Source organism: Cetorhinus maximus, chromosome 3 (assembly GCF_964194155.1).
Source record: "Cetorhinus maximus chromosome 3, sCetMax3.hap1.1, whole genome shotgun sequence".
In the NCBI taxonomy this organism is placed as follows: Eukaryota; Metazoa; Chordata; class Chondrichthyes; order Lamniformes; family Cetorhinidae; genus Cetorhinus; species Cetorhinus maximus.
Window position 1 is genome coordinate 69325290 of NC_135881.1, and position 13019 is coordinate 69338308.

Here is a 13019-nt window from a genome sequence, read left to right on the forward strand (position 1 = left end):
GTTACAAAGGGACATTGATAGATAAGGTGGGTGGATCAAACTGTGAAAGATGGAGCTGAATGTAGGAATGCTGAATGTGGGTTATCCACTTTAGACCTAAGATCAGAGGGTTTTTATTTTATGTGGGGAGAAGCTATGAATTGTGGATGAGCAGTTGTTTTGGGGCCCAAGTACAGGAATCACTAAAAGCTAGTGGACAGGTACAAAGTATAATTTAAAAAGGCAAATGGAACATTGGCTTTTATCTCAAGAGGGCTGAAATATGAAGGGTTTATTTTTATTATTTGTTCATGGGGTGTGGGCAGCTCTGGCTAGGCCAGCGTTTATTGCCCATCCCTACTTGCCCTTGTTCAGGGGGCATTTAAGAGTCAACCACATTGCTGTGGGTCTGGAGCTACATGTAGGCCAGACCAGGTAAGGACAGCAGATTTCCTTCCCTAAAGGACATTAGTGAACCAGATGGGTTTTTATGACAATCAGCAATGGTTTCATGGTCATCATTAGCCTTTTACTTCCAGATTTTTTATTAAATTCAAATTTTACCATCTGCCTTGGTGGGATTCAAACCTAGGTCCCCAGAGCATTACCCTGGGTCTCTGGAATACTAGTCCAGTGAAGATAGCACTATGCCATCGCCTCCTTGAATGTTACAGTTCTTCAGAGCTCTGGTTAGACCCTAATTAGAGAACTCTGTTCAGTTCTGAACACTGTACCTTAGGAAGAATATATTGACCTTGAGAGAACGAAGTGCAGATTTACTAGAATGACACCAGGGCTAAAAGGTACTAAATTATGAAGACAAGTTGGATAGATTAGGCATGTATTCCCTTGATTAGAAGTTTAAGAGGTGATCTATTTGGGATTTTTAAAATGATTAAAAGAATTTGACAGGGTAGATAGAAACTATTTCCTCTGGCTGTGTTTACTATGCTGCAACACTAGGGGGAGCACGTCCTGCACATGCTCTATTGCAGTGTCAGTGTGTCAGTAACAACTGGCAGCATTAAAACAAACAAGTTGGCTTGACAGACTAACAATAAAGTTCAACATAACCATTTTTAGACCTGTGCAGTCCTTAACCAATTGCAAGTTATTGTATTTAATCCGCCCAACCTTTAGCAATTGTTTCCTGTATAAAACATGTTTCTGATGATCCAGACAATGCTGAAAATATATAATTAGGAAATTTTAGTAAATCAGATTCTCAACTTCTAATGCGGAGAATTGATTATATTTAGTTAAAGGACAGTTTTTGGTAAAAATCAATTAAAATAATATTTTGACTAAAGTAAAAAAATAATTACCCAACGTGGGACTCAAAATGAGAACCCTGAGATTACAAATCCCATTATCAACCAATTTAAGTGACCCGGTTGTGCAGAAACTCCCTGCACAAAGCCTTAACACACTGGATCTAGCCTAAGGAGTTAGCATTCACATAAAATCTCCTTGAAATTGCGATCCCATCACAGTTTGGGATCTGGGAAGAATTGTTGCTGACAAATTATGTTTTTCTATATGCTACAGTGAAATCCTACAGTGGAATTCCCATATAATGCCACTTGGTGGGATTTCTAGCAACATACACACATGTAGGAATTGATTTTTTTAACATTTGATTTCCCATGAGAAATGCATACATTGCAGGAGCCAATGCATTGTGAGACTACATAGCCTTTGATAGACCTAAACTCTTGCCGCCAACCAGAAAGGCATCAGGAGCAGTTGCACGTGAACCGGCAGTCGCAGTGTGGCCTGAGTGCGCATGCGCAACTGTTCTGGATGCCTTTCTGGTCAACAACAGCAGTTACAGTGATTTCCACTGCTGGGGGAGTACGGAACAAGAGGCCATAGAGTTAAAAACAGAGCTAAAAAAGGTCCAGGAATATGTTAGTGATTGAGGTAAGACCAATTGTAAATTTCAAAGCTGCAATTAATAGATTTTTGTTAGGCAAAGCTATTAAGGAATATAGAACTAAAGTGGATAAAAGAAGTTAAGATACAGATAAGCTATGATCCAATGGAACAGATTTGAGAAGTTGAATACCCTTCTCTTGTTCCTATGCTCCTATTGTTTAATCAAACTGCCTATGTTCCAGGGTCCTGATCATTAACCAAAAGTAAAGCTTTTTATTCACAACGTGTAAGTACTTTCTTCTGTGCTTGTTGAAGGCAGCCCTTACCCCTTCTAATATGTGTGGGCTGTGTTGGAAGCTTCAAGCATGGTGTTTCTTCAACCTGTTTGACTTTGAGGCTGAAGCCTCTGCTCAAATCTACAATGTTATTTCTACAACCTGATTTTGTACTGAACCTGCCTTACTGCTTTGCTCTGATCTCACTCAATATTCTGAGGTATTCTGAGCTGAATTTAATGGCAGTGGTGGCTGCCACAATAGGAGGGCCAGAAAGCCACCATGGCTGTTTTTTTAGCAACCGCAAAGCTGCCTGGCATCGGAGCATCCATCTTTTTAAGAGCAGATTTGAGCTCCAAGGTCTCTTGGCCAGTCAGAGGGCTGGCAGCTCCTCAGTCCCAGCAGCACCAAAGGGAGCAGTGGCCACTTCTGGCACTGCAGCTGGCCAGAATCAGCCTTGTGGAGCAGGCCCAGAACCCAGGTAGGTGCAGTCAGGCACAGCATGGTGAGTTGGAGGCCAAGGGGAAGTGGGTGGGAAGTGTCAGAGAGGGTGTTGCTGCGGGGTGGCCCCTTACCATCGGGGGAGGGGGGTGGGGCCTTAGTGGGCCACACAGTGCCCAATCAGGAGCCCATCTGCACTTTTACTGGGTGACCTCCCCATGTGACACAGACTCCCTGTTGCTGGTAGAATGCCAGCAGCAGTAACATGGGGTCTTAAGTGACCCTTGATTGGCCACAAGAGCCGCAATTGGCCTCTGGATGGGAAGGCTATCCTTGACCTTCCCTGGCTCTGACTGAATCACAGGATGCTGGGAAGGCCACTGACACCCCACAACACCCCCTGCTCCACTTTCCCTCTTGATTCGATGGCCCACCAGCTCTACCTGTTCCCATGGGCTGGATTAAATCATGTCTTCTGTGTACAAAATAATTAAAAATCTAAATACATTTCCATTCACTACAAATGGGCACCTCTTTCTCTCTCAATTCAGTCCTTTACAAAAATGTCTCTTCTCTTGTTCCTCTCCATAACAAGATGCTCTTTCTCATTCTCATTCTCACTCTAACTCAGTCCTCCCCTCTGGCCAGAGTTTCACTCTCTCTTTTCTTTTCCATTTGCTCTTTTTCTGCATTCTTCAGTAGGTTCTATCTCTTGCAGCCTTTGACATTGCCAATTTCCTTTCAGTAAACTCTTCTGTTCCTTTGTAGTAACTACGGTTTTCTTTAGTGTGTAATGTACCTTTAAGAATAATAGGGAAGATCACATGATCTGTAGTAACCAATAGGAGAGTAATGCAGGCTACCTCAGTTGAGAGTACATATGTAGTTGCTGCTGAGTATATTGTAAATAAACTTAATGTGCCGTAACTTCCAACTGGCGTCAGAAAGTGCTTGCCCGCAGAAATTAGAAGAAATAAATGCACACTTGCCTGGTGTTGAAAATTGCATTGCCACTTCTGTTCACCAAAACTGCTTGGGGCCTGCATTGAAAGAATTCTCGCAGGCCCCAGTGAAGTCCAGTTCCATGCCCCCTTTTATACAGCAATTGCTGCCATAAAACCGGTAAATTTAAAAGGCCAGGGAAATTGACAGGCCAGGGTCCAAGGTAAGTAGATAGGATTGGGAAGGGGGGGCGGTGTCCAGAGGTCAGGGGTGGGGGGAGAGTCTGGAGGTCGGGGGGAGGGGGGTGGTTTCTGGAGGTCTGAATGTCCAGAAGGTGGGGAGGGCAGAGGTCAGGGGGTGGTTGGGGGGTCTGTGTCCGGAGGTCAGGGAGGTCCGAGGTCTTGAAGGGGGGTGCGTTTGGAGGTCAGGGCTGGTCTCCGGAGGTCAAGGGGGTGTCCGGAGGTTGGGGGGGTGGTATCTGGAGTTCGAGGGTGGGAGGAGTGACCAGAGGTCAGGGGATCCGAGGTCAGGCGGGAAGATCTGGATGTCAGAGGGTCCAAGTTCCGGTATGGGGGTTGGGGGGGGGGGGGGGGAGGGGGGGTGGGGGGGGTTGTGGTGGAGAATGTGGAGGGGTGGTGGGGGGAGGTTGGGGTGTCTAGAGGTCAGGGGGGTAGGTGGGGGCGTTTGGACTTCAGGGGTCTGAGGTCTGGGCGGGGTTCCGAGGTCGGGAGGGAGGATCCAATGTCGGGGGGGTGGTGCTGAGGTCAGTGTGCGAGGGAGGTGAGGTTATCGGTGGGGGGGTGGGGGGGTGGGGGAAGTCCTGTTGGGGGTTGCTTTTTGAGAGAGTCCCTTGGGGTCGGTCTGGGTAACAATAGTTACCCAGAGTTAGAAGAAGTTTTAATTCTTCTAACTTTTTCTGGGTAACTATTGGTATAACCCCGGCGGAACCATCGAAACTTGTGATTTAAACCGCATTTTCAGATGATTCCCAGCGCAGTGCAATTGTACAGAGGAAGTGAACACTTCTGGGTAATTACCATGCTAAACCTTACATGGGAACTTGCCTGAAGGATTCCCCATCGCATCTTTGGAGCACCCCTCCAAATCTGACGCTGGGGAGCATGGGAGTTACGTGCCATTGTTTCCACTCAAGAAGTGTCTGCAGATCAACTCTATTACAAATAGACAACTTGGCCACCCTACAACAAAGTGGCGTGAGGTTGGGATAGGATTGAACAGAAGAAATCACGTTAGAAGGAAATCGACACTGTACATTGCCCAGTGATTATAAGTAATAAGCTCCACTAGAATTGAAGAAGCTATCTTTTCTTAAAATGCCACAATATTGGAGAATTGATCCTTTTGAACCAGCCACAGATGATTGGTCTCAATACATGGAACACCTCATGTTCCTTATTCAAGCGAACGAGATTACAGGGGAAGAGAAGAGGCGAGCGATCCTCTTGAGTGCTTGTGGGAGGGAAACCTACGAGTTGATTCGAAGTTTGATGGCACCCAGTGCTCCAGATTCGAAGAATTTCGATGAATTGGTGGACCTCGTGAAGGGACTTTTTCAACCCAAGCCCTCAGCCACGATGCAGAGGTTCAGGTTTAATTCATGAAATAGAGCCCTGGATGAGACAAGTGCATGCTGTGTGGCAAATTTGAAGCAGCTAATGAACATTGTGAGTTCAGTACGATTCTGAACGACGTGTTCAGAGATCATTTAGTGTGTGGTGTGAAAGAGGACACTATTCAGAAAAGATTCTGAAGAAGAGTCATATGGACTCGAAACGTTAACTCTGTCTTTCTCTCATAGATGTTGTCAGACCTGCTGAGATCTTCCAGCAATTTTTTTTTTTGATTCAGAAAAGATTGTTGTTCGAAGTGAATCTGGATTTCAAGAGGGCGCTAGAGATAGCGCTGGCCATGGAAAGTGCTGTAAGCGATTCACAAGCAATACAGGGCGCACAGAATGGCGCTGTCCTTCACATCTGGCGGGAAACTTCAGCTGAAAGTGTCGGAAAAAAAGCAAGGCTCTGCCGAGAAGCGGAAAATAACCGAAGAATAAAGAAAAATAACAGCAGCAAAATCGAAGAATCATTTTAATAGAGGGGGAAACAATCAGCGATTGACAAGTTTAAAAAAATCAAATGCTACAGTTGTCACAGAAATCGACATATGACGAGACAGTGAAAGGAAAAATTCAAGCAGGCTTGTAAACAAAAGAAGAAGCCCAATGAAATCTACAATGTAGAAGAACCTGAAACAACAAATTCTGACATTTACTCGTTTAACCTGAAAGTTGAAAAGACAGAACCAACATTTGTCACAGTGAAAGTAAATGGCAAACCTATTAGAATGGAAGTGGACATGGGACCTTCCACTACCGTAACTGGGGAACATACTTTCAGATATTTGAATAATGGTGAACATTAACTAAGCTTGGAGCAAACAGCAGCCAAGCTAAAAACATACACAGGTGAAGACATTCAAGTATAAGGCACAAACAGAGTAACTGTCCATTATGGGAGCCAATCGGCACAGCTACCCGCGATGGTGGTAGTAGGTGAAGGGCCAAGCCTCCTTGGGCAGGCTGGTTAAAGGAGATTAAGTTAGACTGGTCTGGAATCTTCCAGTTGAGAGCAAGTTGATTACCAGAACTACTTAGAAAGTATGCCACCTTCTTCAAGGATAAACTGGGAAAATTCCAGGGCCTGCAGGCCAAGATTCAAATGGACCTGGAAGCAATTGCTATTCGGTGTCTCCCTCAGCTTGTGCCATCTTTCAGAGAACAATGGAAAGCTTACTGTAGGGACTGCCCCAGGTTGTAGTCTATTTAGGTGATGTATTGGTGACAGGATTCACTGTAAAAGAGCATTTGGCAAACGTAGAAGAAGTCTTAAAACATTTCTTCCCAGCTGGAGTGGGTCTAAAAAAGAAAAGTGCACATTCTAAGTGAGGGAGGTAATCTATTTGGGTCACCGGGTAGATTCACAGGGCCTCCACCCGGTTGAGAAGAACGTGAGAGCCATAAGAGAGGCACCTACGTCAAAGAACACGTTAGAGTTCAAATCATTCCTTGGAATGATCAACTATTATGGGTGGTTCTTACCCAATTTGTCTACAGTGCTGGCCCCCTGCATTATCTACTGAAAAAAGAACCAACATTGGTCTTGGGAGGCACCCCAGAAAGAAGATTTCATAAAGGTGAAACAATTGTTTCACTCGTCCAATCTATTAGTGCATTATGACCAGATGAAAGAATTGGTGCCAACTTGTGATGCATCTCCCTATGGAGTGGGAACAGTGCTCTCTCATCAGATGGACAACAGCACAGAACAGCTAATAGGTTATGTACCAAGAACGCTCACCACAGTGGATAAAGGATACCTGCAGTTAGAAAAAGAAGGCCTGTCCATTATCTTTGGTGTCAAGAAATTTCATCAGTACGTACATGGCTGCAATTCACAATCATTTTGGGCCACAAGTCACTGTTAGGTCTATTTAGTGAGGAAAAGGCTATACCACCCATGGTCTCAGCAAGAATACAACAATGGACCTTAATTCTGGCAGCATACAAATACACTTCGTACTTAGGCCTGGCAATCAAATCGCAAACGCCGATGCCTCTAGTCATTTGCCACAGGAACTTGTTTTACTGTTAAATTTCTTAGATACCTCGCCGGTATGTGTTCGACAGATCAGAAACTGGACAAGTCGGGACCCAGTCCTATCTCAGGTATGAGAACAAGTGCTACATAGTCAGTCACAGGAGCCCGTATCTGACGAAATGAAACAGTGCTTCAACAGAAGACATGAAATAACCAGTCAGGATGGCATCTTATTGTGGGGAGCACGAGTGATAATTCACCAAAAGGGAAGGGAGACACTTTTTAATTGAACTACACAGTGACCATCCAGGGATTTCCCAAATGAAGACCGTAACATGCAGCTCTCTATGGTGGCCTGCGATGGATGGCGAAATAGGGAGTTTAGTAAAGCACTGTGTGCAATGTCAGCAACTGCAAAAGTTGCCAGTGACAGCTCCATTACACCCATGGGAGTGGCCAGGTAGACTCTGGGTGGGGTTACACATGGACTACATTGGACACGTTGGCTCTTTCCTGGGAACAATGTTTCTGCTCATTGTCGATGCACATTCAAAATGGTTGGACGTATATGAGGTGAAATCACCAACGTCGGCCGCTACAATTGAGAAACTACGTCAGAGTTTTGCCATTCCTGGACTACCAGAAGTAGTCGTTTCAGATAACGGCACGGCATTAACGAGTGCTGAGATTCAACAGTCTATCAGCCTCAATGGTGTCACTCATGTGAAAACTGCACCGTACCACCCTTCCTCAAACGGATTGGCTGAAAGGGCGATTCAAACGATCAAGGCAGGCATGAAAAAGCTAACTGGTGATTCCTTGCCAACTAAGCTAACACGCTTTCTTTTTCGTTACTGGACGACCCCTCACACAGCAACAGGTGTCACACCTGTGGAGTTATTGTTGAAATGCCGTGTCAGGATGAGATTGAGTTTAATAATGCTGAATTTAGAGGGGAAGGTGGAAATGAGTCAGGGAAGCCAGAAAACTAGACATGACTGGCATTGTTGCAAGAGGAAATTTACCATGGGAGAGCCGGTATACGTGAAAAACTTCGGGGAAGGACCAAAGTGGTTACCGGGTGAAATAAGTGTAGTGACTGGACCTCTATCTTACCATGTGGAGGTGGAAGGCCGGATCATCTGTAAACATGTGGACCATCTAAGGAAGAGAGAGACAAATCACCAAGACTTGGTTCCACCAGTGATCATGACTGGGTCTGTGTTTCCTATTGAGGATACTCAGCCCAGGACTGCTGACATGTCCGATGCTCCTTTAAGAGTTGAGGATACAGAACTGCAAGTGCCCACCAATGCACCTGATGTTCAAGCAACTCCGGAAAAAGAGGTACCTGACAAGGAATCTGAAGTTGTGGAGCTGCAACGTTCACACGTACCAGGAAACCGCCTGAAAGACTGAACTTATAAATTCCTTAACCAGTGTAAATATTATGTTGTCTTGGAAAATGTGTACTTGTAAATATAATACGTGTAGCCAAGTTAAAGGGAGAGGAATGTAATAATTATGGTTTTGTTTAGTGTGTAATGTACTTTTAAGAATAATACTTGTTAAGGAAGGTGATCTGTAGCAACCAATAGGAGAGAAGCGTGGGCTACCTCCACAGTCAGTGTTGAGATAGATTTGGAGTCAAAGGCACACATGTAGTTGCTACTGAGTATATTGTAAATAAACTTAATGTGTCCACCCAAGAAGTGTCTGCAGATCAACCCTATTACAAATAGGCAACTTCGTCACCTTACAACATCCTTCAAAATATATCCTTTCACATAGCATGTTTTCATGTGTTCTGTCTTTACCCACACCCATCAAACATGATCTCTCGCTGTCCTCTCTCCCAACAGATTCTCTCTGCTTTTGACAGGGTCCTTCTCTATTACCTAACATGAGGTAGGCTTTCTTTTTCAGCCCCTGTTATGACACAGCAGTTGGTAAAGCTGAGTTATTTAAAAATCTCAGAGGGAAACTTTAAACAACTGTAATAACCTATATTTTTAAGTGATATGTTTGAGATGCAGCTCTAAATTCAGGAATCAGACCACCAGTTCTCGAGAGGTTTTATATCAGAATACATGAGACAATTATTCATTTACATGTGTTAAATATATAAACATGGCTGCAAATTACTATCATAACTTTTAACAAATTCCCAGAGTACCTTCACTAAGGCAACAGCAATCCATAGACTTTGAGCAGACACCAGAAAAAGCATTTTCACCTTTCAAATTCAAAATGAGGTTCCTTTCACTTTGGTTCCTTTGCAGACACAGTGGTAGCCTTACAGGCTTTTATTTTACATTGCCTCTGCCCTTCACACATGAAACTGCTGTCTGTTATACCTAGCACATCTCATTGAATGTAAATTCTCATTGTATCACCAGCCTCTTTGAACTTCACCTCTTCTATCAATAATATAAACATTGCTTGGTCTCTGCTAGCTAGGTGCCAGATTTCACTTCCCTTCTTGAATCCTCTATTCAACAAAATGCAAATGCACTCTACCTTACTTACATCTCAAAACTAGTATACATCAAAGCACCCAGACCAGCTGGCTTTAATCCAATTAAGACACACCTACAGACTAACCCTGTATTTAAAAAAAAAAAATTCCAATAACATTATATACATTAATAGCTTCATGACAACTCCTCTGTGAGATCAAGCAATGGAATGACAATTAGGCAGGTTATATAAATGGCAGGCGATCCATTCTGCCAGATTACTGTCCAGGCAGTGAAGATAAATATCATCCTCATCTCTCTTTTCTCTTCCATCCCAACATTTTTTTTCTCTCTCTCCCATCCTTCCTTGAATAATTGTTATCTCTTCCTCTAATAGACTCACTTCTTGTTTTTCCCCTTTAAGTCTCTGTCACCTTCCCTCCTTCATTTAAGTTTTAAAATAAACTTTCAAGAAAGGAGAAGCAAAAACAGACTGACAAATGTAAACTTTCTTTCAGAGCCAGGCAGCTGTCTCACCTATGGCTGGATTTTTGTGGAATTGGGAGACTCCGCAGACCTTTAAAAATGGTGGGCAGGACCTGGATGCCAATGTCCCGCCCCCATTTATGACAGATCCAATTTTTGTCAATAGGGGAAAGAGGGCATGTGTGACTCACACAGGAGGGAAACCCAAATTCAGCAGGACCATTTGAACTCAGTGTTGAGTTCAAACGGACCGCATTTTAGCTGTTGCCTGGTGGGAGTCAGCAGAAGTGAAGGCTTTAAAGCTAACTGAGGTTTGACGTAATTTCTGAGTGTGATATATGCTTTGGATAGCTACACCTGAAAATAAACAAAACAGCAATAACAGATTATTCATTGTCAGTTTACTTTGTCTACAAAGTCATTTTTATTGCATTTTACATGGAACCTGTAGCAATAAATAGAATCAAGTCCCATTGCCTTCAATAACTAAGGAAAGTTTCAAGATGAAACACTGACCTTCCTTTTTATCCTCCTGGGCAATCTTCACTTTGGTAACTGTGATGTCTTTGAAGGATGCCAAAAAAAGAACTACATCTCCTTTCTCATTTTTAATTGGCACAACATCAAGTAGGCACCAGAATGAATTACCTGTAAAGATTAATCAGAACATTTACCATTATAGGCTACTTTCTGTAGCATATTAAATTTCAACTTCACATAAATTGCAAAGAAACTGCAGAGGACAAACAAACGTTTACAAAGATTATGGAAAAGAGCATTTTATTTTAGCTAGCCTTTAGCTGAAGCAACTTTTTGTATGTTTTATGCTTCTTAATAATATGAATAAAATGGTTATAGAATTGTTTGTTTTTTTCCCCTGACACCTTTATCTCCCTGGGCCTAAGTGACAGAAGGAAGAAGGGTGAGTGACCAACATCCATTTGGGGATATCTGAGACAATCTATATTAACAACAATTAGATGGTTAATTTGGAATATTTTGTGCCAATAATACAGGGCCATTTTTATTTTGTAGCATGCCAAATTTACCTTAAAATTAGCTGAAGATGTAGGGAAACAGTTTAATCAACTGACCAAAATAAACTCAAACAGAAGTGGCCCACATGAATGTTCAATGTACAGGTAAACGTTTGCTTCGAATTTCAGTCCTTACAGCGTGCTTATTATCACTCTTCAGAATCAGCCTTCCGTTATCTGCGGCTAAGAAGAACTAAGATATGTTCCTCAAATGGCAGCCTTCACCTATCGTTACTATCTACTGCTCCACAATCAAGTAAGACATGTCCACTGATCACAAACTATTTTCTCAGTCATGACATGGAAGATTACTCCAATAGCATTGGAAGTGTGGTTTAACTGCATTATTTGAATTCTATTTGGCCAAGCTCCCTAGGACAGATATATATGAGCAGAGAAAATAGAAATCTGAGAGCGCAGGCTCTACAGTTATCACTATGTCCCACAGACTGTCTTTTATTTCATAGAATTAAAAAAATAAACCTCTGTACAGCATTGAAATGGCCGTATTCAAAGTCACAAATAAAACTCTGTGACTGTGACTGCAATGCGCTGTCTCTCTTCATCCTTCTCGACCTGTTGACACCCTTTGACACAGTTGGTTACACCATCCTTCTCCAATACCTCTGTTGTCCAGAGTGATCCTGCCCTCAACTATTTGCATTCTTACCTATTCAGCCATAGCCAGAGAATCTCATGCATTGACTTCTCTTCCTTTGGGGTCACACAAGGATCTATAATTGCTGCTCCTAGGTAACATCATCAAAGCTAGGGTGTCAGGTTAGGAAGAGGCAATGGCATAGTGATAATGTCACCAGACTAGTAAAACAGAGGCCCAGTCTAATGCTCTGGGGACATGGGTTTGAATCGCACCACAGAAGCTGCTGGAATTTAAATTCAGTTAATAAATCTGGAATTAAAAAGCTAGTGACCATGTAACCATTGCTGACTGTCATTAAAACCCATCTGGTTCACTATTGTCCTTTAGAGAAGGAAATCTTCTGTCCTTAACTGGTCAGGCTTACATGTGACTCCAGACATGTGATGCCATACCAACACCAATGTGGTTGACGCTTAAATGGCCTAGCAAGCCACTCAGTTGTACCAAGCTGCTACAAAGTCTACAAAAAGGAATGAAACTGGACGGATCATCCAGCATTGACCTAGGCACCGGAAATGACAATGGCAAACCCAGCCCTGCAAAGACCTCCTTCCAAATATTTTATTTTATTCTTTCATGGGATGTGGCATTGCTGGCTATACCAGCATTTTATTGCCCATCCCTACTTGCCCTTGAGAAGGGATTGTGCCAAAATTGATAGAGCTGTCCCACTGACTAATCAAGCAACAACCTGACATAGTCATCCTCATGGAGCCATACCTTACAGACAATGTCCCAGACAGCACCATCACCATCCCTGGGTATGTCCTGTCCCACCGGCAGGACAGGCCCACAAGAGGTGGTGGCACAGTGGTATACAGTCAGGAGGGAGTTGCCCTAGGAGATCTCAAGATCAACTCTGGGCCCATGAAGTCTCCTGGCATGGGGTCAAACATTGGCAAGGAAACCTGCTGCTTATTACCACCTACCACGCACCCCCACCCCCCCTCCACCCCCCGCCCCACTCCCCCACCCTCTCAGCTGATGAATCGGTCTTTGTCACTTCCTCAGGTGGAGCTGGACTGTTTGAAATCTCAGTAAATTATTGACTCTGAGCTGCATTTCCAAATCCCATATCCTCTCCATGACAAAGACCACTTACTACCACCTCTTTAATATCACCTATCTCCCCCCCAACTCTGCCCACCTGCTGCTGAAATACTGAACCATGCCTAGTTATCTCTATATTTAACTTTTCAGATAATCTTCAAGTCAGCTTCCCATCTTCCACCCTTCATAAACTTGAA

At 43.5% G+C, this 13019-nt stretch overlaps 1 protein-coding gene across 1 annotated transcript in view; it reads right to left on the minus strand.

Moving 5' to 3' along the window:
- Window positions 1-13019, minus strand: part of kcnh8 (potassium voltage-gated channel, subfamily H (eag-related), member 8) — a 420218-nt gene that overhangs the window by 245499 nt on the left and 161700 nt on the right. The window contains exon 3 of the mRNA XM_078538524.1: window positions 10591-10722. Within this exon, the coding sequence (XP_078394650.1) occupies window positions 10591-10722 (132 nt within the window). The remainder of the gene's footprint in view (window positions 1-10590; window positions 10723-13019) is intronic.